Below are 27,359 nucleotides of genomic sequence, written 5' to 3'. Positions count from 1 at the left end.
AGTCAAACATGTCCTGATGGCTATGCAAGTGAGCTCCTTGGATTCTTACGGGGGCTTAGAGGGAGGAGTAAGAACGTAAGAGAAGCCGTGTTGGATCAGGCCAATGGTCCATCCAGTCCAACACTCTGTGTCACACATAAGAACATAAGGGAAGCCATGTTGGATCAGGCCAATGGCCCATCCAGTCCAACAGTCTGTGTCACATAAGAACATAAGGGAAGCCATGTTGGATCAGGCCAATGGCCCATCCAGTCCAACACTCTGTGTCACATAAGAACATAAGGGAAGCCATGTTGGATCAGGCCAATGGCCCATCCAGTCCAACACTCTGTGTCACATAAGAACATAAGAGAAGCCATGTTAGATCAGGCCAATGGCCCCTCCAGTCCAACACTCTGTGTCACATAAGAACAGAAGAGAAGCCATGTTGGATCAGGCCAATGGCTCATCCAGTCCAACACTCTGTGTCACATAAGAACATAAGAGAAGCCATGTTGGATCAGGCCAGTGGACCCTCCAGTCCAACACTCTGTGTCATATAAGAACATAAGAGAAGCCATGTTGGATCAGGCCAATGGCCCATCCAGTCCAACACTCCGTGTCACATAAGAACATAAGAGAAGCCATGTTGGATCAGGCCAATGGCCCATCCAGTCCAACACTCTGTGTCACATAAGAGAAGCCATATTGGATCAGACCAATGGCCCATCCAGTCCAACACTCCGTGTCACATAAGAACATAAGAGAAGCCATGTTGGATCAGGCCAATGGCCCCTCCAGTCCAACACTCTGTGTCACATAAGAACATAAGAGAAGCCATGTTGGATCAGGCCAATGGCCCCTCCAGTCCAACACTCTGTGTCACATAAGAACATAAGGGAAGCCATGTTGGATCAGGCCAATGGCCCCTCCAGTCCAACACTCCGTGTCACATAGGAACATAAGAGAAGCCATGTTGGGTCAGGCCAATGGCCCATCCAGTCCAACACTCCGTGTCACATAAGAACATAAGAGAAGCCATGTTGGATCAGGCCAATGGCCTATCCAGTCCAACACTCTGTGTCACACAGTGGCCAATATATGTGTGTGTATAGACACACACACACACACACAGAATGCATGCAATCTGCCCTCCTGGTAATAATAATAATGATAACCACATTCCAAAAGTCAATCAGTCCTACCAAAAGATTGTTTCTGGCCACTCAGCTAATGGCGGTGCTCAGGGAGACGCCCCCTTGTTCGAGGGACTCTTCTGCTCAGCGGGAGACCCTCTTCCGCGAAGGAAGTTCCCTCGGGCTGCAGGAGGGTGCCAGCCACCATTCACTGAGCAGACCGGTAGACTAAAAGCTCCGAAAAACTAAGTGGCATGTTGGGGAACCTGTCATGCCAGAGGGTAGCCTTCATCCCTGCCCCTGGACTGAGATCTTCCTGATGGGTGGTGGGGATATTTTTAAAATTGCATGCAAGAACATTCCATCACCTGAGGGGCCCTGGCTCAGGGGGGGAAGAGCCTCTGCATTCCGTGGACAGTGGTGGTGGAAATTGCATCAAATCACAGCCAACGTTTGGCAGCTCCATAGAGCAGAGGTGTCGAACATACAGTTCGGGTTCTGAATCGGGCCCCCGGAGGGCTCCTATCAGGCCCCCGAGCAACTGGTTGTCATCTGCTTCCTTCTCTCTTGCTTCCTTCTGCATCACAGCTTGCTTTGCCAGGCTTGCTCAATCACACAGGAGCTACAGAGCAAAACCTCTGTTTTCTCCATTGGCGGAGGCTCCTCTCTTGGGGAGGAAGGGGGTAGAAAGAGCTTGCTTTGCCAGGCTTGCTCAATCGCACAGGAGCTACAGAGCAAAACCTCTGTTTTCTCCATTGGCGGAGGCTCCTCTATTGGGGAGGAAGGGGGTAGAAAGAGCTTGCTGTTCTAGGCTTGCTCAATTGCACAGGAGCTACAGAGCAAAACCTCTGTTTTCTCCATTGGCTGAGGCTCCTCTCTTGGGGAGGAAGAGGGTAGAAAGAGCTTGCTGTTCCAGGCTTGCTCAATCGCACAGGAGCTACAGAGCAAAACCTCTGTTTTCTCCATTGGCAGAGGCTCCTCTCTTAGGGAGGAAGGGGGTAGAAAGAGCTTGCTTTGCCAGGCTTGCTCAATCGCACAGGAGCTACAGAGCAAAACCTCTGTTTTCTCCATTGGCTGAGGCTCCTCTCTTGGGGAGGAAGGGGGTAGAAAGAGCTTGCTTTGCCTGGCTTGCTCAATCGCACAGGAGCTACAGAGCAAAACCTCTGTTTTCTCCATTGGCGGAGGCTCCTCTATTGGGGAGGAAGGGGGTAGAAAGAGCTTGCTGTTCCAGGCTTGCTCAATCGCACAGGAGCTACAGAGCAAAACCTCTGTTTTCTCCATTGGCTGAGGCTCCTCTCTTGGGGAGGAAGGGGGTAGAAAGAGCTTGCTTTGCCAGGCTTGCTCAATCACACAGGAGCTACAGAGCAAAACCTCCATTGGCGGAGGCTCCTCCCTTGGGGAGGAAGGAGGGGTGGGGGGAAGGCAGAGCTTCCTTTGCCAGGGTCTCTCAGTCACACAGGAAGGCTACTGAACCAAGCCTCTCTTCCTTCTCTCTCTCGGTCCGCTGGGGAAGGAAGGAAAGAGCCAGAGCTTCCTTTGCCCAGTTCCCTGGATCCCATGGGAGAGATACGAAGAAAGCACCTATAAGACCAACGAGGGCTAACGTTTTAAGCATGTTTTAAGGGTTTTGTTTTAAAAAACGTATTTGTGTTTGTCGGTGTTCTTTATAAAATTTATATCTCTGCTACCTAATCTTAAGCAAGTACACACACGGCCCGGCCTGGCATGGCCCGCCCCAACAAGATCTCATTTATGTCAGATCTGACCCCCACAGCAAATGAGTTTGACACCCCTGCCATGGAGTTTTCGGGGCAAGAGGTGTGCGGAGGTGGCTTGCCGTTGCCTGCCTCTGCATAGTGACCCCTTGGTCTTTTCCTCTCCAAATGCTAACGAGGGCTGACCCTGCTTCATTTCTGAAATCCCACGACATTGAGCTAACCTGGGCTTCCCAGGTCACGGCCTGCATGAATAGAGGGGCCGTGAAAGACCTCCGCATAAGGCCTTGGAGAGCTGCCGCTACTCTTTGGGCAATCCTGACCTTAACAAATCAGTAGGGTGATTTGATATCTCGCAAGTTCACCTGTGAGTCCCCCCTCCGTCCCATTTGAACAGCTGAAGTTCAGTTAAATGTGCGGACTCTTATCTGGGAGAACCGGGTTCGATTCCCCCACTCCTCCACTTGCAGCTGCTGGGATGGCCTTGGGTCAGCCAGAGCTCTCACAGGAGTTGTCCTTGAAAGGGCAGCTTCTGTCAGAGCTCTCTCAGCCCCGCCCGCCTCACAGGGTGTCTGTTGTGGGGGGAGAAGATATAGGAGATTGTAGGCCACTCTGAGCCTCTATCCTTGAAAGGGCGGCTTCTGAGAGAGACCTCTCAGCCCCACCCACCTCACAGGGTGTCTGTTGTGGGGGGAGAAGATATAGGAGATTGTAAGCCGCTCTGAGTCTCTGATTCAGAGAGAAGGGTGGGTATAAATCTGCAGTCTTCTTCTCTCAGACCCACCCACCTCACAGGGTGTCTGTTGTGGGGGGAGAAGATATAGGAGATTGTAAGCCGCTCTGAGTCTCTGATTCAGAGAGAAGAGCGGGGTATAAATCTGCAATTCTTCTCTTCTTCTCCTTAAGGCTTGCCATCCCAGATGGAGCAAAACTATGGGGGGGAAGCGGTTTCTTGCCTCCCACTGTTCTTTAGACGGACTTCAGCGTGGACAGCGAATCTTCCATTCTGGAACCCCAACCGACATTTTGCTTCTTCCCCTTGCAGGTTATAGAACTGCCTCTGACAAATCCAGAATTGTTCCAGCGGGTGGGGATCATCCCCCCCAAAGGCTGCTTGCTGTACGGCCCACCAGGTCAGTGTCCCTTTGGCACAACTTCACGCTTGCCCAGATTGAACAGGCCGTCTCTTTGCGGGGGGGGGGGAGTGGGCGGTGTTAATTGGCAGGAATCTTTTAAAGGGCTTTTAAAAGGGATTTGGGGTTTGCTTCTTGACCTTTGGTTTTAATGGAAAATTTTAAACTGTCACCGTAAGCTGCCTTAAATCACGAAGAAAGGCAGAATATAAATGTTGCAATAAATAAATTTGAACCCAGGGCCAGGACTCACAGTCCCATTGCACCCTGCCAGTTCTCGTCCTCATTTCTCTGTCGTGGCCCTCTCACTTTGCCATTTTCCGTGTCGTCCGTCCAGGTACGGGGAAAACTCTCCTGGCCCGAGCTGTCGCCAGCCAGCTAGACTGCAATTTCTTAAAGGTAAAACAAACAAACAAACCCCGGTTGTTGTTGTTTTCTGGAAAGTGAAGTGTGACGTGATTGGCTGCCATTCCGATGACCCAATTTCTTCCTACAGGTTGTGTCCAGTTCCATTGTGGACAAGTACATCGGCGAAAGCGCTCGGCTGATCCGGGAGATGTTCAACTACGCCAGGGACCATCAGCCGTGCATCATTTTCATGGATGAAATCGATGCCATCGGTAAGGCAGGAGGTGGCGGCAGCTAGAAGCATAGCCAGCTTCAAGAGGGAATTAGATAAACATCTGGAGCAGAGGTCCATCAGTGGCTGTTAGCCACAGCGTATTCTTGGAACTCTGTTTGGGGCAGTGATGCTCTGGATTCTTGGTGCTTGTGGGGGGGCAGCAATGGGGGGGCTTCTAGTGTCCTGGTCTCACTGGTGGACCTCCTGAGGGTGCTTGGGGTTTTTTGGCCACTGTGTGACACAGAGTGTTGGACTGGATGGGCCATTGGCCTCATCCAACGTGGCTTCTCTTATGTTATTATGTGACATTGGCCTGATCCAACATGGCTTCTCTTATGTGACACAGAGTGTTGGGCTGGAGGGGCCATTGGCCTGATCCAACATGGCTTCTTTTATGTTCTTCTGTGACACAGAGTGTAGGACTGGATGGTCCATTGGCTGATCCAACATGGCTTCTCTTATGTTCTTCTGTGACACAGAGTGTTGAACTGGATGGGCCATTGGCCTGATCCAACATGGCTTCTCTTATGTTCTTATGTGACACAGAGTGTTGGACTGGAGGGGCCATTGGCCTGATCCAACAGGGCTTCTCTTATGTTCTTATGTGACACAGAGTGTTGGACTGGATGGGCCATTGGCCTGACCCAACATGGCTTCTCTTATGTTCTTAAAGCTCTGTGAGGATTTGTCGTATTAGAGGAAGAGAGAGTAGAAATCTCACTGTCTAATTGTTTCAGCAGCTGATTATCAATATCTATATTCTGTTTCTCTGGGAGGGGGAGGAAGTTCCCAGCTTCTAATATCAGTGGTTCCGAGGTTTTGCCGAAATAGCTTAGCAGTCCGACCAGCATCTTGCTGTATAAAGATCAGAATAGTCCTATCAGGGCAAAGAAAATCACCTGGTCTGTTTAAAAACACGAAGAAAAAAACTAAAATGGTGGAGCAGCTTGATAAAGCTGTTTATCTGCCATCATCTCGCCCACTTCCTCTCAGATGACTTCCAAAACACGTCACATATTTGGTCAGATCCCATCTCCTCCATTGATGGCGCTGCCGTCCAGTTCATGGAGCCATTCATAGTAAATGTACCGTCCTCCAAAATCCAGAGAAGATGATGATATTGGATATTTGAGCCAGTTTGGTGTAGTGCTATTAAGGTCCATACCATACCAAACCTTCAATGGCATAACAGTTGCAAATAAAAATACACAGAATATAAAAATTTCAACATTGGAGATAAAATCAAAATGAAACCGAGCTTGCAGATGCATTCATACATGGCCAGATTTAAATTTAAGGATGTCAGCCAAGAATTTTGCCACCGCCTTGCTAACCTCCCCCTCAGTATCGTTCAATGAATAATAACAGGGTGGCAGAATAGACAACTCTGGGGAGAAAGAAAGCTTGCAAAATAAATCTTTACGGAGATTATGATAAAAGGAACAATCAAGCGATATATGCTGAGTTGAGTCGGGAATATTCGCTCCACAGGAACGGAGTCTGTCGCCTAAAGGGACTCGATGATATCTCCGTTGTAGAACTTTGGAGGGAAACGCGTTTAGTCTAGCCAACATAGATGCCCTGCGATGACTTGGAATGGTTAAGTCTGATAGATAATGGGGCATTTTGCCACAGAAAGTATAAAGACCCAAGGAAGCTGGGGAGCAAATATAAGGGTCTGTTGGACGTAGTTTGGTGTAGTGGTTAAGTGTGTGGACTCTTATCTGGGAGAACTGGGTTTGATTCCCCACTTCTCCACTTGCAGCTGCTGGAATGGCCTTGCAGGAGTTGTCCTTGAAAGGGCAGCTGCTGTGAAAGCCCTCTCAGTCCCAACCACCCCTCAGGATGTTGTGGGGGGAGAAGATATAGGAGATAGTAATCCGCTCTTAGTCTTTAATACAGAGAGAAGGGCGGGGTATAAATCTGCAGTCATCGTCGTGGATTTATATCCCACCTGAATCTCAGAGTCTCGCAGCAGCTCGCAATCTACTTTACTTCCCCCTCCCCCCCAACAGACACCCTATGAGGGAGGTGGGGCTGTGAGACCTCCGACAGAAACTGCCCTTTCAAGACAGCTCTGCGAGAGCTATGGCTTACCCAAGGCCATTCCAGCAGTTGCGAGTGGAGGAGTGGGGAGTCAAACCCGGTTCTCCCAGATAAGAGTCCGCGCACTACACCAAGCTGCCTCGTGATTGAAGGAAGTCCCTCTATTTACAGGCCAATGCTTCAGGACAGCCCTGAAGCAGATTTTTCTACTTACTGATCTAAAACCTTGTGCCTGACTTGACCACTTTGGGAATTGGGGCTGTGGCTCAGTAGCAGAGCATCTGGCATGCGGGAAGGTCTCAGGTTCCATCCCTGGCAGCCTCTCCATTTGAAAGTACCAGGCAGGAGGTGGTGAGAAGGACCTCTGCAAGAGACCTGCCAGCCTGTCTGAACAAGACAGACCTTGAGGGGCTGATCCAGCACAAGGGAGCTTCCATTGCTTATGGATTTTGGCATACTGCCTTTGGGGGTTAAGAACATAAGAGCCCTGCTGGATCAGACCAGTGAGAGTCCATCCAGTCCATCATCCTGTCTCTGTCTGTGGCCAGCCAGTTCCTCTGGAAGGCCAACAACAGGTCATGGAGGCTGAGGCCTTCATAAGAACATCAGAAGAGCCCTGCTGGATCAGACCAGCAGTCCATCATCCTGTCTCCGTCTGTAGTCAACCAGTTCCTCTGGAGGGCCAACAACAGGGCAGAGAGGCCGAGGCCTTCATAAGAACCTCAGAAGAGCCCTGCTGGATCAGACCAGTGAAGGTCCATCTAGTCCAGCATCCTGTCTCACACAGTGGCCAGCCAGTTCCTCTGGAGGGCCAACAACAGGACATGGAGGCTGAGGCCTTCATAAGAACATCAGAAGAGCCCTGCTGGATCAGACCAGTGAGAGTCCATCATCCTGTCTCTGTCTGTGGCCAGCCAGTTCCTCTGGAGGGCCAACAACAGGTCATGGAGGCTGAGGCCTTCATAAGAACATCAGAAGAGCCCTGCTGGATCAGACCAGTGATCCACCTAGTCCAGCATCCTGTCTCTGTCTGTGGCCAGCCAGTTCCTCTGGAGGGCCAACAACAGGGCAGAGAGGCCGAGGCCTTCATAAGAACCTCAGAAGAGCCCTGCTGGATCAGACCAGTGAAGGTCCATCTAGTCCAGCATCCTGTCTCACACAGTGGCCCCCAACCAGTTCCTCTGGAGGGCCAACAGCAGAGCAGAGAGGCCGAGACCTTCATAAGAACATCAGATGAGCCCTGCTGGATGAGAGCACGGAGGGTCCATCTAGTCCAGCCTCCTGTCTCACACAGTGGCCAGCCAGTTCCTCTGGAGGGCCAACAACAGGGCATGGAGGCTGAGGCCTTCATAAGAACATCAGAAGAGCCCTGCAGGGTCAGGCCAGTGAGGGTCCATCTAGTCCAGCCTCCTGTCTCACACAGCAGCCAACCAGTTCCTCTGGAGGTCCAACAACAGGGCAGAGAGGCCAAGGCCTTCCTAAGAACATCAGAAGAGCCCTGCTGGATCAGACCAGTGAGGGTCCATCTAGTCCAGCCTCCTGTCTCACACAATGGCCAACCAATTTTTCCGGAGGGCCAACAACAGGGGAGAGAGGCCGAGGCCTTCCTAAGAACATCAGAAGAGAACATCTTTATCTTGCGCAGGAAAGCTTATAATACCTCGAATAAAATTTAGTTGGTCTTAAAGGTGCCTTGATGGGCTGAGGGGACTCGGAACTTTGTTCTGCGGCTTCAAGCCGACGTCACTCACCTGGATCTGTCTGTTAAAGCTGTTTATTCCAGTGGCCACCACTACACCCTCTGACAGCAGATTCCACATTTTAGTTACTCTCTCATATGTAAAGAAGTATCCTTGTTGTCTGTCCTGAATCTCCTGCCCTTCAGTTTCATTGGATGCCCTTTGAGTTGTAGCATTTGGGGAGAGGGGGGGGAATGGCTCTTTGTTCAGCTTTCTGTCCCCCCTACTGATGGCGTTCTGGTTTTTCTCTTAGGCGGCCGTCGTTTTTCCGAGGGAACTTCAGCCGATAGAGAAATTCAGAGGACTCTAATGGAGGTAACGTTTCCCCGTCTTGCGGCTGCCCTTGCAGGGTCTTCTTCCTTGCCTCCCCTGGCTAGTTTCTCTCTCTCTGGTAAGCAGCAGAAGCCAGTCCGCCTCTGCGTCTCGTTCTGCCCTCCAGGCGTCCAGGGCGGGTGGCACACGCATGGCAGGCAGTCAGCCCTGCTGGCTTTGATTGCAGAGATGAGAATATGGGGCGCTTAGAAAGTGAAGGCCCAAACCTTAAGCAAATAAGGGTCTGATTCAATGTAAGGCAGCTTCATGTGTGTTTGGGGAGGGGCTGCAGGTCAGAGGAAGAGCATCTGCTTGGCATGCAGAAGGTCCCAGGTTCAATCCCCAGCACCTGCAGTTAAAGGGAACAGGCAGGAGGTGATGGGAAAGACCTTGACCTGAGACCCTGGAGAGTCATGAAGTGGGGCTGTAGCTCCGTGGCAGAGCATCTGCTTGGCATGCAGGAAGTCCCAGGTTCAATCCCCGACATCTCCAGTTAGAAAGGTCCAGGGAGGAGGTGATGGGGATGACCTCAGCCTGAGACCCCGGAGAGTCATGAAGTGGGGCTATAGCTCAGTGGCAGAGCATCTGCCTGGCATGCAGAAGGCCCCAGGCTCAATCCCTGGCATCTCCAGTTAGATAGATAGATAGATAGATAGATAGATAGATAGATAGATAGATAGATAGATAGATAGATTGTCATTGTTCTCAAGAAAATGAGAGCAACGAAATGAGGTGCTCTTCCACAAACATACCAACACATCAACACCCACAAAAGGACATATACATAGACCATTTAAATGGACCAGGCAGGAGGTGATGGGAAGGACCTTGACCTGAGACCCTGGAGAGCCATGGAGTGGGGCTGTAGTTCCGTGGCAGAGCATCTGCTTGGCATGCAGAAGGTCCCAGGTTCAATCCCTGGCAGCTCCCGTGAAAAGGACCAGGCAGGAGGTGATGGGAAAGACCTCAGCCTGAGACCCTGGAGAGCCATGAAGTGGGGCTGTAGCTCAGTGGCTGAGCATCTGCTTGGCATGCAGAAGGTCCCAGGTTCAATCCCCGGCATCTCCAGTTAAAGGGACCAGGCAGGAGGGGATGGGAAAGACCTCAGCCTGAGACCCTGGAGAGTCATAAAGTGGGGCTGTAGCTCAGTGGCTGAGCATCTGCTTGGCATGCAGGAGGTCCCATGTTCAATCCCCAGCATCTCCAGTTAAAGGGACCAGGCAGGAGGTGATGGGAAAGACCTTGACCTGAGACCCTGGAGAGCCATGAAGTGGGGCTACAGTTCAGTGGCAGAGCTTTGCTTGGCATGCAGGAGGTCCCAGGTTCAATCCCTGGCATCTCCAGTTAAAGGGACCAGGCAGGAGGTGATGGGAAAGACCTTGACCTGAGACCCTGGAGAGCCATGAAGTGGGGCTACAGCTCAGTGGCAGAGCTTCTGCTTGGCATGCAGGAGGTCCCAGGTTCAATCCCTGGCATCTCCAGTTAAAGGGACCAGGCAGGAGGGGATGGGAAAGACCTCAGCCTGAGACCCTGGAGAGTCATGAAGTGGGGCTGTAGCTCAGTGGCAGAGCTTCTGCTTGGCGTGCAGGAGGTCCCAGGTTCAATCCCTGGCATCTCCAGTTAAAGGGACCAGGCAGGAGGGGATGGGAAAGACCTCAGCCTGAGACCCTGGAGAGTCATGAAGTGGGGCTGTAGCTCAGTGGCTGAGCATCTGCTTGGCATGCAGAAGGTCCCAGGTTCAATCCCCGGCATCTCCAGTTAAAAAGGACCAGGCAGGAGGTGATGGGAAAGACCTTGACCTGAGACCCTGGAGAGCCATGAAGTGGGGCTACAGCTCAGTGGCAGAGCATCTGCTTGGCATGCAGAAGGTCCCAGGTTCAATCCCTGGCATCTCCAGTTAGAAAGGAGCAGGCAGGAGGTGATGGGAAAGACCTCAGCCTGAGACCCTGGAGAGCCATGAAGTGGGGCTGTAGCTCCATGGCAGAGCATCTGCTTGGCATGCAGAAGGTCCCAGGTTCAATCCCCGGCATCTCCAGTTAAAAGGACGAGGAAGGAGGTGATGGGAAAGAGCCTGAAACCCTGGAGAGCAGCTGTTAGTCTGAGTAGACCAGACTGCCCCTGATGGACCAGTGGGCCATTACATCATTGAGATCCAGTGTGGCATTGTGCAGGGGTAGCCAAACTTGCTTAACATAAGAGCCGCATAGAATAAAGGTCAGGTCTTTGAGAGCCACAAGACATGAATGTCGGATGTTTAAGGGAAGGAAGGCAAATAAATGGGGGAGGAAGGAGGGAGCGGTAGGAAGAAAGCCACTTTAATTTTAAATGCATTTTCCAAACTGCCAGCTGGGTTGGCTTGGAGAAGTGATTTAAAGAGGCAGATGCCTCCTCCAAGCTGGCCAACAGAGCAGTGGGAGCTTTGAGAGCCCCACAATACGTGTGAAAGAGCCACATGTGGCTCCTGAGCCGCATTTTGGCCACCCCTGGCATAGAGTTCAGGACTCTAATGTGGAGAACCGAGTTCCGTTCTCGACACCTTCTGGTGAAGCCTCCTGGGTGACCTTGGGTCAGTCCCAGATCTCAGAACTCTCAGCCCCGCCTGCCCCGCAAGGCGCCTGTTGTGGGGAGAGGAAAGGAAGGTGATTGTCCGCTGCTGTGAGACTCCTTAGGGTAGAGAAAAACAGGATATAGAAACCTACTTCTACCTGGCAGCTTCACGGTGGGACAGCGGGAATCTCCGTAGCCGCTCTTAAAGCCGTGGCTGACTTCATGTAGCCGTGTCTGGGAGCTTCCTAGGGTGATCCTAGCCGTAATTCTCCACCTGTTGGTTGATCGGCAGTCTCAAATTGACCGGTCGGAATTGGTTTAAAGGCTTTAAGGCTTGTTTTTGCAACGTCTTTTCCAGTTGTTGAATCAGATGGATGGATTTGACACTCTGCACAGAGTGAAGATGATAATGGCTACGAACAGGCCCGATACTCTGGATCCGGCGTTATTGCGTCCTGGAAGACTGGACAGGAAAATCCGTGAGTAGAGTTTCTAGATGCTATGCTGTACCTCTCGCTAAGGAGCCCCGTGGCGCAGAGTGGTCAAGCTGCGGTACTGCAGTCCGAACTCTCTGCTCATGACCTGAGGTCAATTCCGGCAGAAGCTGGGTTCAGGTAGCCGACTCAAGGTGGACTCAGCCTTCCATCCTTCCGAGGTCGGTAAAATGAGTCCCCAGCTTGGTGGGGGGAAAGTATAGATGGCTGGGGAAGGCAATGGCAAACCACCCCGTAAAACAGGGGTGGGGAACCTTTTTTCTGCCGAGGGCCATATGGATATTTATAACATCATCCGCGGGCCTTGCTGGGGGGAAAGTGTAGATGGCTGGGGAAGGCAATGGCAAACCACCCCGTAAAACGGGTGGGGAACCTTTTTTTCTGCCAAGGGCCATATGGATATTTATAACATCATCTGCGGGCATTGCTGGGGGGAAAGTGTAGATGGCTGGGGAAGGCAATGGCAAACCACCCCGTAAAATGGGTGGGGAACCTTTTTTCTGCCGAGGGCCATATGGATATTTATAACATCATCCGCGGGCCTTGCTGGGGGGAAAGTGTAGATGGCTGGGGAAGGCAATGGCAAACCACCCCGTAAAACGGGTGGGGAACCTTTTTTTCTGCCAAGGGCCATATGGATATTTATAACATCATCTGCGGGCCTTGCTGGGGGGAAAGTGTAGATGTCCGGGGAAGGCAATGGCAAACCACCCCGTAAAACGGGTGGGGAACCTTTTTTTCTGCCAAGGGCCATATGGATATTTATAACATCATCTGCGGGCCTTGCTGGGGGGAAAGTGTAGATGACTGGGAAAGGCAATGGCAAACCACCCCGTAAAATGGGTGGGGAACCTTTTTTTTCTGCCGAGGGCCATATGGATATTTATAACATCATCCGCGGGCCTTGCTGGGGGGAAAGTGTAGATGGCTGGGAAAGGCAATGGCAAACCACCCAGTAAAACAGGGGTGGGGAACCTTTTTTTCTGCAAGGGCCATATGGATATTTATAACATCATCCGCGGGCCTTGCTGGGGGGAAAGTGTAGATGGCTGGGGAAGGCAACGGCAAACCACCCTGTAAAAAAAGCCTGCTGTGAAAGCCTCACGATGCGACGTCACCCCAGAGTCGGAAACGACTGGTGCTTGCACAGGGGACTTTTTTTTTAAACTCTCGCTCCCCTGCCCCTGTTTCATGTTAACAAAGCTCTTTTCCCCTTCCTTTTAGATATTGACTTGCCAAATGAGCAAGCCCGATTGGACATACTGAAGATTCACGCTGGCCCTATAACTAAACATGGTGAAATAGGTAAGTGCCCCACGGACTTGGGAACGCTGTTTGAGCAGACGGAGGTTGGTTTTTGCTGCCCAAGTAACACGCTGATAGATTGCTGTCTCTAGAGTAGCGGCTTTCTGGGGTCCTCCCCATCGCCGACTGCCTGGTCTTTTTTAGAACTGGAGATGCCGGGGGTCGAACATGCGACCTTCTGTGTGCTGAGCAGAAGCCCCTCCACTAAGCCACAGCCCTTCCCCAGATAATGCTAGAAGAAAACATGAAGCTGCATTACGCCCTTAAGAACATGAGAGAAGCCATGTTGGATCAGGCCAGTGGCCCCTCCAGTCCAGCACTCTGTGTCACATAAGAACATAAGAGAAGCCATGTTGGATCAGGCCAGTGGCCCTTCCAGTCCAACACTCTGTGTCACATAAGAACATAAGAGAAGCCATGTTGGATCAGGCCAGTGGCCCCTCCAGTCCAACACTCTGTGTCACATAAGAACATGAGAGAAGCCATGTTGGATCAGGCCAGTGGCCCTTCCAGTCAAACACTCTGTGTCACATAAGAACATAAGAGAAGCCATGTTGGATCAGGCCAGTGGCCCCTCCAGTCCAACACTCTGTGTCACATAAGAACATGAGAGAAGCCATGTTGGATCAGGCCAGTGGCCCTTCCAGTCAAACACTCTGTGTCACATAAGAACATAAGAGAAGCCATGTTGGATCAGGCCAATGGCCCCTCCAGTCCAACACTCTGTGTCACATAAGAACATAAGAGAAGCCATGTTGGATCAGGCCAATGGCCCCTCCAGTCCAACACTCTGTGTCACATAAGAACATAAGAGAAGCCATGTTGGATCAGGCCAATGGCCCCTCCAGTCCAACACTCTGTGTCACATAAGAACATAAGAGAAGCCATGTTGGATCAGGCCAGTGGCCCCTCCAGTCCAACACTCTGTGTCACATAAGAACATGAGAGAAGCCATGTTGGATCAGGCCAATGGCCCATCCAGTCCAAACACTCTGTGTCACTTAAGAACATAAGAGAAGCCATGTTGGATCAGGCCAATGGCCCATCCAGTCCAGCACTCTGTGTCACACAGTGGCCAAAAAAAATTATATATATATATACACACACACACACACACACACACACACACACACTGTGGCTAATTGCCACTGATGGACCTCTGCTCCATATTTTTATCTAAACCCCTCTTGAAGGTGTCCTTGATCTATCCAAGTCAGTTTTGTCCACTCAGACTAGCAGGCGCTGGCCGGGGTCTCAAGGTCTTCCACATTACCCACGGCCAGATCCTTTTAAGCGGAGATGCTGGGGGTTGAACGGAGTCACTGGCCCCCTCCTCTGTGAGGTGCTGATGCCCTTTAGGGGAATCTCTGGGGGCAATTTTGCTCGGGAGAGCTTTATGACATATTTATGAGTTCAGCGAGCTCTCTGCTTGCTTTGCGGGTCTCTCCGATTTGAAGCAGCTTTTATAGGCCTTGTGTATTGATTCGTTGCTTGAGAAGCACTTTGAGGTGCAAAGGCGATGCGGTAAACAAATGCCATTAATGAATGGAGGAAAGGCGCACGTGTGTTATCCCTGTTTGTCCTCTCGGCAGCCCAACAAGGTAGATTAGGCTAAGTGCATTGGACTGTTCCAGGCCTGCCCAGAGTTGCTTCCTGGTTGCAGCAAAGATCTGAACCCACATCTCCCTGGTTCAGGTCTTGCCCTTAAAGAAGAAGATGATGATGATATTGGATTTATATCCCACCGTATACTCTGAATCTCAGAGCTCCTTTACCTTCCCCCCTCTCCCACAACAGACACCTTGTGAGGTAAGTGGGGCTGAGAGAGCTCTGACAGAAGCTGCCCTTTCAAGGACAACTACGAGAGGTATGGCTGACCCAAGGCCATTCCAGCAGCTGCAAGTGGAGGAGGGGGGAATCAAACCCGGTTCTCCCAGATAAGAGAGCTATGGCTGACCCAAGGCCATTCCAGCAGCTGCAAGTGGAGGAGTGGGGAATCAAACCTGGTTCTCCCCGATAAGAGTCCGCGCACTTACCCACTACACCAAACTGGCCAACTACACCAAAAAAACTAACTCGTAACAGTTTGGGATGTTGGCCCAAGACCATAACTAGTATGATAAAGCTGGGAAATGCCATTCAACGCAGCCAAAAGCAGTCTGATCAGACCTTACATAGCCAAAGAACGCTATACTGGGTCTCATTTGGGAGCTGGCGACAAGTCACTCTGCATGTTCAAAATAACATAAGAGAAGCTGTGTTGGATCAGGCCAATGGCCCATCCAGTCCAACACTCTGTATCATACAGTGGCCAATATATACACACACACACACACTCTCTCTCTCTCTCTCTGTGGCTAATAGCCGCTGATGGACCTCTGCTCCATATTTTTATCCAATCCCTTCTTGAAGCTGGCTATGCTTGTAGCCGCCACCACCACCACCTCCTGTGGCAGTGAATTCCACTTGTTAATCACCCTTTGGGTGAAGAATAATTTGCTTTTATCCGTTTTAACCTGACCGCTCAGCAATTTCATCGAATGCCCACAAGTTCTTGTATTGTGAGAAAGGGAGAAAAGGACTTCTTTCACTACTTTCTCCATCCCATGCATAATCTTGTACTCTTGTAAATCGACATTTCTCCAAGCTAAAGAGCCCCAAGCGTTTTAACCTTTCTTCATAGGGAAAGTTCTCCAACTCTTTAATCATTCTAGTAGCCCTTTTCTGCACTTTTTCCAATGCTATAATATCCTTTTTGAGGTACGGTGACCAGAATCTCCAAATGAGACCGCACCATCGATTTATACAGGGGCATTATGATACTGGCTGATTTGTTTTCAATTCCCTTCCTAATAATTCCCAGCATGGCGTTGGCCTTTTTTATTGCAGTAGCACACTTTCTTGACATTTTCAGTGAGTTATCTACCACGACCCCAAGATCTCTTGGTCAGTCTTCGCCAGTTCACAACCCATCAACTTGTATTTGTACCTGGGATTCTTGGCCCCCATGTGCATTACTTTGCACTTGGCCGCATTGAACCTCATCTGCCACGTTGACGCCCACTCATCCAGCCTCAACAGATCTCTTTGGAGTGCCTCAAAATCCTCTCTGGTTCTCTGAACAATTTAGTGTCATCTGCAAACTTGGCCACTTCACTGCTTATTCCCAACTCCAGATAATTAATGAACAAGTTAAAGAGCATGGGACCCAGTACTGAGCCCTGCGGCACTCCACTGCTTACCGTCCTCCACTGTGAAGACTGCCTATTTATACTCACTCTCTGCTTTCTATTAATGATCCACAAGAGGACCTGTCCTTTTACTCCATGACTCTCGAGCTTATTAAGGAGCCTTTGATGAGGAACTTTATCAAAAGCTTTCTGGAAGTCAAGGTAAACAATATCTATCGGGTCTCCTTTGTCCACATGCTTGTTCACCCTCTCAAAGAAATGTAACAGGTTAGTGAGGCAAGATCTTCCCTTGCAGAACCCATGCTGAGTCTTCCTCAATAACCTGTGTTCATCAATGTGCCTACTCATTCTGTCCTTGATAATAGTTTCTACCAACTTTCCCGGTATTGAAGTCAAACTGACTGGTCTGTAGTTTTCCGGATCTCCTCTGGAACCCTTTTTAAAGATGGGGGTGACATTTGCTACCTTCCAGTCCTCAGGAATGGAGGCAGATTTCAATGAAAGATTACATATTTTTATCAGAAGATCCACAAGTTCAACTTTGAATTCTTTCAGAACTCTTGGATGTATTCCATCTGGACCTGGTGACTTATTAGTTTGTAATTCATCAGTCAGTTGCAGGACCTTTCTTGTCACCTCAATCTGACTCAGGTTTTTCAACCCCCCTTTCAAAATTAGTGGTTCTGGAGCGGGCAAACACTTCTCATCTTCCACAGTGAAGATGGAGGCAAAAAATGCATTCAGCTTCTCAGCCATTTCCCTATCCTCCTTCAATAACCCTTTGACCCCTTGGTCATCCAAGGGCCCCACTGCCTCCCTCACTGGTTTCCTGCTTCTAATACATTTGAAGAAATTTTTATTGTTGGTTATGTTTTTTGCAATACGCTCCTCATAGTCCCTTTTTGCCTGCCTGATCACAGTCTTACATTTGATTTGCCATTGCCTGTGTTCCCTTTAATTAATCTCACTTGGACTAGCTTTCCACCACTTAAAGGAGTCTTTCTTACCTTTTATAGCTTCCATTACTTTGTTGTTAACCATGCAGGCCTTCTCTTATACCTGTTTGTGCCTTTCCTAACTTGTGGTATCTGAGCTTCTAGGATTGTAGTTTTAAATTGCCTCCAAGCTTCCCCAAAGGTTTTGACTGTATTTACCTTTCCTTTCAGTTTCCTCTTCACATGCCTCCTCATCTCAAAGAATTTACCCCTTTTAAAGTTAAATGTGGTTGTGCTGGTCTTTTGGGGCAACTCCCTATTTATACAAATGGTGAAATCGATAACGTTATGGTCACTGCTCCCAAGTGGTGCGATCACTATTACATCTCTCACCAAGTCTTGGGCATTACTTAGGACCAAATCCAGGATCGCCCCACCCCTGGTAGGTTCAGAGACCATCTGCTCCATAGCACAGTCATTGAGAGCATCTTGAAACTCAATCTCTTTCTCTCAACCGAAACACATATTGACACAATCAATCTGCGGGTAGTTAAAATCACCTATTACGACACAGTTTTTATGTTTAGCCGCTATCTTTAAGCCTTCCATCATATTATAATCATCCTCTCTCTCTTGATTTGGTGGGCGATAACAAACTCCCATAGTTAAATTTCCTTTTGGGCTCTCTGTTTTGACCCAGAGCATTTCTAGAAGGGAATCTAATTCTTTGACCTCAGTCTTACCGGAATGTATACCCTCTCTGACATACAGAGCCACCCCACCTCCAACCCTTCCCTCCCTATCCTTCCGATATAACTTATATCCAGGAATCACCGTGTCCCACTGATTCTCCTCATTCCACCAAGTTTCTGAAATTCCCGCAATGTCTGTGTTTTCTCCCAACACTAAACATTCCAACTCACCAATTTTACTTTGAACACTTCTAGCATTTGTATACAAACATCTATAATTTCCCAGACAAATTAGGCCCGCAACCTTCCTCCTGCTGCCTCGAGACTTTGGTAGGCAGCCCATACTGTTTGTCACCATCTCAGTGGACAACTCTGATCCATTACCCGGTAGAAAAGTAACAGCTAACCCTTCGTCTCTTTGAGATGAGTCCTCCTGAACCAGAGACATTTCATCTCCTGTCAGCTTTCCCCCAAGATTTAGTTTAAAAACTGCTCTGCCACCTTTTTGATTTTAAGTGCCAGCAGCCTGGTTCCATCTGGAGACAAGTGGAGACCGTCTTTTGTGCAGCTCCCGCTTGTTCCAGAAAGCGTCCCAGTGCCTAACAAACTTAAACCCTTCCTCCTTGCACCATCGTCTCATCCACACATTGAGACTTCAAATTTGTGCCTGTCTCTTCAGCCCTGCACGTGGAACAGGTAGGACTTCTGAGAAGGCTACCTTGGAGGTCCTGGCCTTAAGTCTCCCGCCTAGCAGCCTAAATTTTTCCTCCAGGACCTCACGACTGCATTTCCCCACATCGTTGGTGCCAACATGCACCACGACCACTGGCTCCTCCGCAGCACTGTCTATCAGCCTATCTACTACACATGTAATGCCCGCTACCTTCGCACCAGGCAGGCAAGTCACCATGCGGTCAGTACGCGGTTTTGCCACCCAGCTGTCTACTTGCCTAAGGATCGAATGACCAACTACCAAGACCCGCCCCCTCTCTCCCTGCCCAGGGATGGTTCCTTGGCGCGAAAGGATACCTGCTCACCAACTGAAGAAGAGGTCCCAACTGAGGGCGCATTCCCCTTATCCTCAGCATGGTGCCCTGTTCTCTCTCGACCCTCACGCTCCCTGGCAGCAATGGGGCTGCTACGTTCAGAGCGGGGCTCATCTAATACGTCCCCGAGAGTCTTCTCCGAATGCCTAACCGACTGTCTCTGCTTCTCCAGGGCAGTCACCTCGGCCTCAAGGGTACGAACTCGTTCCCTGAGGACCAGGCGCTCCTTGCATCGAGCACACACCCAAGACTTCTGTCCTGTGGCAGATAGTCATACATGTGGTGCTCAGTGCAAAACACTGGAAAGCCCCCACCCCCCTGCTGGCATTCTACCTTCATGATAGCTTTTTTTAAAATATACAGTACCCTTTTAAATCCTGTTTGTTTATGTGGCTCTCCTTCTGGAGGGTCTACTTACCTTATTGGGAGAACAAGGAAATTAGGGATCTGGGTTCCTGGTCCTTACAGAGCCCCCAGGCTAAGAGCCACAGGCCAAGAGCCCTTTAGCTCTCGCCCTGGCAAGGCGCAGTTTAATAATGCAAAGATGGTGGGGAACACAGCCACTTCTAATCAATCAGCAACAGTCACCTTCAGCCCACTCAAACCAAACAAACAGCAGTTCCCCAGCAACCACAAACTCAGAATTTTCAGCAATCACACAGTCACACAAACTCAGAAATTCTGAGCAACTTCCCCAGCTGCTTAGAAAGACAAACTTCACCCTTGTAGCACTTCTTCTCTGCTCTCTCTCAGAGCTCTCTGAAAGACATTTATTTAGCAACACATTTGGTTTGTTATTTATTTTATTTATTTATAGGCCACCTTTCCCCCTGAGGCTTAAGATGGATTATACAGAGTGAGTCAAGATAGTCAACAAGATGAGACATTCAGTAACTTAAGAACATCAGAGAAGCCATGTTGGATCAGGCTGAAGGCCCATCCAGTACAACACTCGGTGTCACACTGTAGCCAAAAAACTCAGGTGCCATCAGGAGGTCCATCAGTGGGGCCAGGGCACTAGAAGCCCTCCCACTGTTGCCCCCCCCTCCAAGCACCAAGAATACAGAGCATCGCCGCCCAGGCATAAGAACATAAGAGAAGCCGTGTTGGATCGGGCCAATGGCCCATCCAGTCCAACACTCTGTGTCACACAGTGGTCAAAAAAACCAGGTGCCATCAGGAGATCCACCAGTGTGGCCAGGACACTAGAAGCCTTTCCACTGTGCCACACAAGCACCAAGAATACAGAGCATCACTGCCCCAGACAGAGATAGGATTTATGTAGTAGAACCAACCAGAGATCTACAAAAAATAAGCCAAACCAAAGTGTGTTAATGTGATGCAAAAACTGCATAGCTCACAGCAAGCTATACACCGTAGGATGGAGCACAGTTCCTCGTAATTTGTCCAAGTAGCTTGGTGAAGCTTTTTGTACAGTGAAACTCTGTTGCCTGCAAAGAAAGATCTCTTGGATAATTCAGGTTTTTGCATCGTTTGTGAAAGACCAGGAGAGGGGGGAAGACCATTCCCCAAGGCAGGAGCCGCAGTGGAGAAAAGCGCACGTCTGCGCCGTTCTCGATCTTTCCCGTTTGCAGTTGGCACCTACAGAAAACCCTGCTTGGATGAGCGAAGCTGTCGTGGCAGAACCCAGGGGGGAGAGATGATCTCACAGATACGAGGGTGACGGTTCTTGCCGCAGGGGCGGCTTGCAGTTTGAAGCGCGTCGTCCCGATTAACCCGCAGTTCTTCCCTTTATCAACAGATTATGAAGCGATTGTGAAGCTGTCTGATGGTTTTAATGGCGCTGATCTGAGAAATGTCTGCACTGAAGCAGGTAAGGAGCAGAGGGTGACGATGAGGCTCTCCTGTTTTCTGTGTGTTGGTGTAGTGGTTAAGTATCTGGGAGAGCCGGGTTTGATCCTTCCACTTGCAGCCGCTGGAATGGCCTTGGGTCAGCCATTGCTCTCACAGAGCTGTCCTCGAAAGGGCAGTTTCTGTCAGCTCTCTCAGCCCCATCCTCCTCACAGGGTGTCTGTTGTGGGGAGAGAAGATCTAGGAGATTGTGAGCCGCTCTGAGGCAGGGAGTGGGGGGGAGGGTGTATAAATCTGCAATTCTTCTTCTCTTGGAGAACCGGTTTTGATTTCTCGCTCCTCCACTTGCAGCTGCTGGAATGGCCTTGGGTCACCCATAGCTCTTGTCCTTGAAAGGGCAGCTTCTGGGAGAGCTCTCTCAGCCCCACCCACCTCACAGGGTGTCTGTTGTGGGGGGAGAAGATATAGGAGATTGTGAGCCGTTCTGAGTCTCTGATTCAGGGAGAAGGGTGGGTATAAATCTGCAGTCTTCTTCTCTCAGACCCACCCACCTCACAGGGTGTTTGTTGTGGGGGGAGAAGATATAGGAGATTGTGAGCCGTTCTGAGTCTCTGATTCAGGGAGAAGGGTGGGTATAAATCTGCAGTCTTCTTCTCTCAGACCCACCCACCTCACAGGGTGTCTGTTGTGGGGGGAGAAGATATAGGAGATTGTGAGCCCCTCTGAGTCTCTGATTCAGGGAGAAGGGTGGGTATAAATCTGCAGTCTTCTTCTCTCAGACCCACCCACCTCACAGGGTGTCTGTTGCGGGGGGAGAAGATATAGGAGATTGTGAGCCGTTCTGAGTCTCTGATTCAGGGAGAAGGGTGGGTATAAATCTGCAGTCTTCTTCTCTCAGACCCACCCACCTCACAGGGTGTCTGTTGTGGGGGGAGAAGATATAGGAGATTGTGAGCCCCTCTGAGTCTCTGATTCAGAGAGAAGAGCAAGGTATAAATCTGCAGTCGTCTTCTTCAACTTAGCAGCACAACACAGTGGGAAGTTTTCCTGTATGAGCTTCTGATCTAAACAGGGACTGTCTTAAGGGTCCTTGTTCAGATGTTCTGGGAGAGAATGCCCAGCAGGAACAGCTTATAAGTTCCACTGCAAAAGCAGCTTCCCTTCCATGGGCTGTGTGCCTTAGGCGACAGGGTCCGATTGTGTTGCACACTTACATACCTATAGTACCCAGGTAGCTCCACTGTATGGGGCGGGCTGCTCTGCCGTGTGGCTTAACTCAGTGGGGCTGTGTCACAGTTTGTTGCGGCAGTCCTTGTGATGACCCTTGGCCCATTTCTGCTTGGGGCACTGTTTCCTGGCATTGTAAAATGGGCTTTTGAAGAAGACGACTGCAGATTTATACCCCGCCCTTCTCTCTGAATCAGAGTCTCAGAGTGGCTAACAATCTCCTTTATCTCCTTCCCCCACAGCAGACACCCAGTGAGGTGGGTGGGGCTGAGAGAGCTCTCCCAGCAGCTGCCCTTCTAAGGACAGAGTCTCAGAGCGGCCTGCAATCTCCTTTCCCTTCCTCCCCCACAATAGACACCCTGTGAGGTGGGTGGGGCTGCAGAGGGCTCTCACAGCAGCTGCCCTTTCAAGGACAACTCCTACGAGAGCTATGGCTGACCCAAGGCCATGCTAGCAGTTGCGGGTGGAGGAGTGGGGGAATCAAACCCGGTTCTCCCAGATAAGAGTTCGCGCACTTAGCCACTACAACAAACTGGCTTTAATTGGTATATCTTCAATTTAAAAAAATGGGCTGTTCACATTTAATTCCACTCTCAGCTTTCTAAGAACATCAGAAGAGCCCTGCTGGACTAGACCTATAGTCCATACTGTCTCACATAGTGGTTAGTCAGTTCCTCTGGTGGGCCAAAAACAGGGCATAGAGGCCAAGGCCTTCATAAGAACATCAGAAGAGCCCTGCTGGATCAGACCAGTGAGGGTCCATCTAGTCCAGCCTCCTGCCTCATACAGTGGCCAACCAGTTCCTCTGGAGGGCCAACAACAGGGCAGGGAGGCTGAGACCTTCATAAGAACATCAGAAGAGCTCCGCTGGATCTGACCAGTGGTCCATCTAGTCCAGCCTCCTTTCTCACACAGTGGCCCCTCAGTTCCTTTGGAGGTCCAACAACAGAGCAGAGAGGCCAGGGCCTTCATTAGACACAAGAAGAGCCCTGCTGGATCAGACCAGTGAGGGTCCATCTAACCCAGCCTCCTGTCTCACACAGAGGCCAACCAGTTCCTCTGGAGGTCCAACAGCAGGGCACAGAGGCCGAGGCCTTCCCCTGACGTTGCCTCCTGGCTCTGAGATTCAGCCGCTTAGTCCCTCTGAATGTGGAGGTTCCCCTCAGTCACCGTGGCTGAGCCTGCTGCCCAGCAGCTTCATTGGATGTCCTGGAGTTGTAGCCTTTTGGGAGAGGAAGAATTGTTTTTCTCTTTGTCATCTCCCTCCACCCCATACCTCTTGTGAGAACTGCCTGTTTGACTGCAGCTTCGCAATTCATGGGGTTGGGTCCCGTAGAAGGGAGCTTCCTCTGGGGCTAGAGCAGGGGTCCCCCTCCTGTTTGAACCCATGAGCACCTTTGGAATCCTTGTGTTCATAGGGTGGTGATCTCTCAATCGCACAGCAGAGCTACTGAGCCAAGCCTCTCTTCCTTCTATTGGCTGAAGCTCCTCCCCCTCCTGGTCCCCTGGGGAAGGAAGGAAAGAGCCAGAGCTTCCTTTGCCCAGTTCCCTGGATCCCAGAGGAGAAATACAAAGGCAGAGCTGCACCCAGAGGAAGCCCAAGTGCCAGGGAGAAGCGGGGTAATTTAAAAACACCCCGGGAAAGAGGGGCAGGGGAGAGGATAAAACAAGCACTCCGCTCGCCCCTCCCTCTAAAACAGTGTTGTTTTAATTTGCATAGCCAATCAGAAACTCCTGCTGCAAACACTCGGGGGGGGGGTGCCAAGAAAAGTGCCAGTGGGCACCAAGATACCCAAAGGCACCACGTTGGGAGACCCCTGTACTGGAAGAAAACTGTCTTGCTAGCAGAATGCAAGATTCAGCCCCATGAATTGCCTAGGTCAGGGGTGTAAAACATGCAGTTCGGGGGCCGAATCAGGCCCTCGAAGGGCTCCTATCCGGCCCCCGAGCAAGTGGCTGTTATCTGCTTCCTTCTCCCTCTCTCTTGCTTCCTTTTGCATCACAGCCTGCTTTCCCAGGCTCTCTCAGTTGCACAGCAGAGCTACTGAGCCAAGTCTCTCTTCCTTCTATTGGCTGAGACTCCCCCCCCCCCCCAGTCCCCTGGGGAAGGAAGGAAAGAGCCAGCGCTTCCTTTGCCCAGTTCCCTGGATCCCATGGGAGAATTACAAAGAAAGCATCTTTAAGACCGAGTGCTAACATTTTAAGTTTTAAAATGTTTTAAGTTTTTTTATATATATATATATATATATATATATATATATATATATATATATATATACACATATACATATATATATATACATATATATATAATTATAATTATAATATAATATAATTTAATTATATATATATATAATTATAATTATAATATAATATAATTTAATTATATATATATATAATTATAATTATATTATATATATATATATATATATATATATATATATATATATATATATATATATATATATATATATATATATATATATATATATATATATATATATATATATATATATATATAATTTATTTTTTTAATTTATTTTATTCGATTTATATCCCGCCCTACCCCACCGAGGTGGGCTCAGGGCGGCTCACAACACAAAAAGCTAACAAAATCAATTTAGAATACATTAATAATACATTAATAATTATAATTATAATTATACAATAAAATACATAAAATACATAGAAAATACATAGAAACACGTAAAATGGTGGATGCACATTTAAATTGCTTGAGCAAAACACATGGAAGAAATGACCTGATCATTTTCATATAACCGCTTCTGTGTATCTTGCCAAATAAGAAGTGGTTTGAATCTGCCCAAGTCTTTTGAAGAAATGTATATATTTGTGTTTGTGTTCTTTTTAAAATTTATATCTCTGCTACCTAATCTTAAATAGGTACACGCATGGCCCGGCCCAACAAGGTCTCATTTATGTCAGATCCGGCCCGTATAACAAATGAGTTTGACACCCCTGACCTAGGTGCTAATACAGAAATGTGACCTACAAGAATGTCATCAGGCAGTTGGAAAAAACCATGCCTGCAGCCCACCCGCCTCACCACCAAGGGCAAACAGGCCTTTCACGAAGCAGGCAGACTTTTCGGGAGCCGGCTACGGAAAGAGCCGGGCGTAGCTATGAAATTCCTGTGACGGTTCTGCAGTTAAGAGAAGCCTTGCGCTTCCGAGATCCAGGACTGTGACCCTGTTGCAAAGTAGGTTTTTTGCAACTGAAGGCTCAAAACCCAAACGAACTTTTTTCTGTCTCTGGAGAGCCAGTTTGGTGTAGTGGTGAAGTGTGCAGACTCTTATCTGGGAGAACCGGGTTTGATTCCCCACTCCTCCACTTGCAGCTGCTGGAATGGCCTTGGGTCAGCCGTAGCTCTGGCAGAGGTTGCCCTTGAAAGGGCAGCTGCTGTGAGAGCCTTCTTGGCCCCACCCACCTCACAGGGTGTCTCTTGTGGGGGAGGAAGGTAAAGGAGATTGTAGGCCGCTCTGAGACTCTGTCCTTGAAAAGGCAGCTGCTGTGAGAGCCCTCTCCAGCCCCACCCACCTCACAGGGTGTCTGTTGTGGGGGAGGAAGGGAAAGGAGATTGTGAGCTGCTCTGAGACTCTGTCCTTGGAAGGGCAAGTGCTGGGAGAGCCCTCTCCAGCCCCACCCACCTCACAGGGCGTCTGTTGTGGGGGAGGAAGGGAAAGGAGATTGTAGGCTGCTCTGAGATTCTGTCCTTGGAAGGGCAGCTGCTGTGAGAGCCCTCTCCAGCCCCACCCACCTCACAGGGTGTCTGTTGTGGGGGAGGAAGGTAAAGGAGATTGTAGGCCGCTCTGAGTCTCTGTCCTTGAAAGGGCAGCTTCTGGGAGAGCCCTCTCAGCCCCACCCACGTCACAGGGTGTCTGTTGTGGAGGAGGAAGGGAAAGGAGATTGTGAGCCGCTCTGAGACTCTGTCCTTGAAAGAGAAGCTGCTGTGAGAGCCCTCTCAGCCCCACCCACCACACAGGGTGTCTGTTGTGAGGGAGGAAGGGAAAGGAGATTGTAGGACGCTCTGAGACTCTGTGCTTGGAAAGGCAGCTACTGAGAGACCCCTCTTAGCCCCACCGACCTCACAGGGTGTCTGTTGTGGGGGAGGAAGGGAAAGGAGATTGTAGGCCGCTCTGAGACTCTGTCCTTGAAAGGGCAGCTGCTGGGAGAGCCCTCTCAGCCCCACCCACCTCACAGGGTGTCTGTTGTGGGGGAGGAAGGGAAAGGAGGTTGTGAGCCGCTCTGAGACTCTGAGTGGAGGGCGGAATATAAATTCAGTGTCGTCTTCTTCCTCCAACTCTTGCACAGAGAGCCAGTTTGGTGTAGTGGTTAAGCGTGGTACTCTTATCTGGGAGAACCGGGTTTGATTCCCCACGCCTCCACTTGCAGCTGCTGGAATGGCCTTGGGTCAGCCATAGCTCTAGCAGAGGTTATCCTTGAAAGGGCAGCTTCTGTCAGAGCTCTCTCAGCCCCGCCCACCTCACAGGGTGTCTGTTGTGGGGGAGGAAGGGAAAAGAGATTGTGAGCTGCTCTGAGATTCGGAGTGGAGGGCGGGATATAAATCCAACATCATCATCTTCTTTTTGCAGGCATGTTCGCTATCCGAGCAGACCACGACTTTGTGGTTCAGGAGGACTTCATGAAGGCGGTGAGGAAAGTGGCGGATTCCAAGAAACTGGAGTCGAAGCTGGACTACAAGCCGGTGTAAACGCCGCCGGATGGCTGCCGGAGGACGGTCTGCATGGGGGCGGCTGGGGGCTTGGGTGACACGAGAAACAAACGTATTCCCTTGATTGTGTCTCTTTTTTCCTCGAGCGTCTGCGTTAACGCCGGTAAGCTAGTTGGCAGGGCGTCTGCCACGAGGGGAGTTTGTTGCCGCTTTGGGTGAGGGGGGCGGAAACAGATCTGGAAACACGGGCCTTTGACGCAAGCCCCACTCTAGCACAGAATCAGTTGGGTGTTCTCGTACAGCGACTCGAGCCAAACCGGTTTACTTTGGCAGGTCGGAAGAGGGCGCGTTTCTTATTTTATATCATTTATTACTTTTTCTTCCCCTCTCCCCTTGAACAGTTAAATAAAACTTGTTTAAACCCTCATCAGTATACATTTCCTTGAGCTTTCTGCAGAAGCTAGGGTGGGCAAATGCCTTTTTGCTTCCCCTGAGAGCATCATCTTCAAATACTGAAACTTCCTGGCATTTATAAAAGGGCACATGTGGGCAGGGTTCTTTTTGTAGCAGGAGCTCCTTCGCATATTAGGCCACACCTCCTTGATGTAGCCAATCCTCGGAGAGCTTCCAGGGCTCTTCTGACAGGGCTACTGTAAGCTCCTTTGCATATTAGGCCACACCTCCTTGATATAGCCAATCCTCTGAGAGCTGCCAGGGCTCTTCTGACAGGGCTAC

At 50.0% G+C, this 27,359-nt stretch overlaps 1 protein-coding gene across 1 annotated transcript in view; it reads left to right on the top strand.

Moving 5' to 3' along the window:
• Positions 1-27,051, top strand: part of LOC132588759 (26S proteasome regulatory subunit 10B) — a 45,629-nt gene extending 18,578 nt beyond the window's left edge. The window contains exons 7-14 of the mRNA XM_060261173.1: positions 3,876-3,963; positions 4,301-4,362; positions 4,460-4,583; positions 8,624-8,685; positions 11,588-11,708; positions 12,948-13,028; positions 20,655-20,726; positions 26,545-27,051. Coding sequence (XP_060117156.1) covers positions 3,876-3,963; positions 4,301-4,362; positions 4,460-4,583; positions 8,624-8,685; positions 11,588-11,708; positions 12,948-13,028; positions 20,655-20,726; positions 26,545-26,663 — 729 coding nt within the window. The 3' untranslated portion in view covers positions 26,664-27,051. The remainder of the gene's footprint in view (positions 1-3,875; positions 3,964-4,300; positions 4,363-4,459; positions 4,584-8,623; positions 8,686-11,587; positions 11,709-12,947; positions 13,029-20,654; positions 20,727-26,544) is intronic.
• Positions 27,052-27,359: the final 308 nt, after the last annotated feature.

Source organism: Heteronotia binoei, chromosome 21 (genome assembly GCF_032191835.1).
Source record: "Heteronotia binoei isolate CCM8104 ecotype False Entrance Well chromosome 21, APGP_CSIRO_Hbin_v1, whole genome shotgun sequence".
Taxonomy (NCBI): domain Eukaryota; kingdom Metazoa; phylum Chordata; class Lepidosauria; order Squamata; family Gekkonidae; genus Heteronotia; species Heteronotia binoei.
The sequence above is the reverse complement of the archived record's forward strand: the minus strand, read 5'-3'. Positions and strand labels throughout refer to the sequence as shown.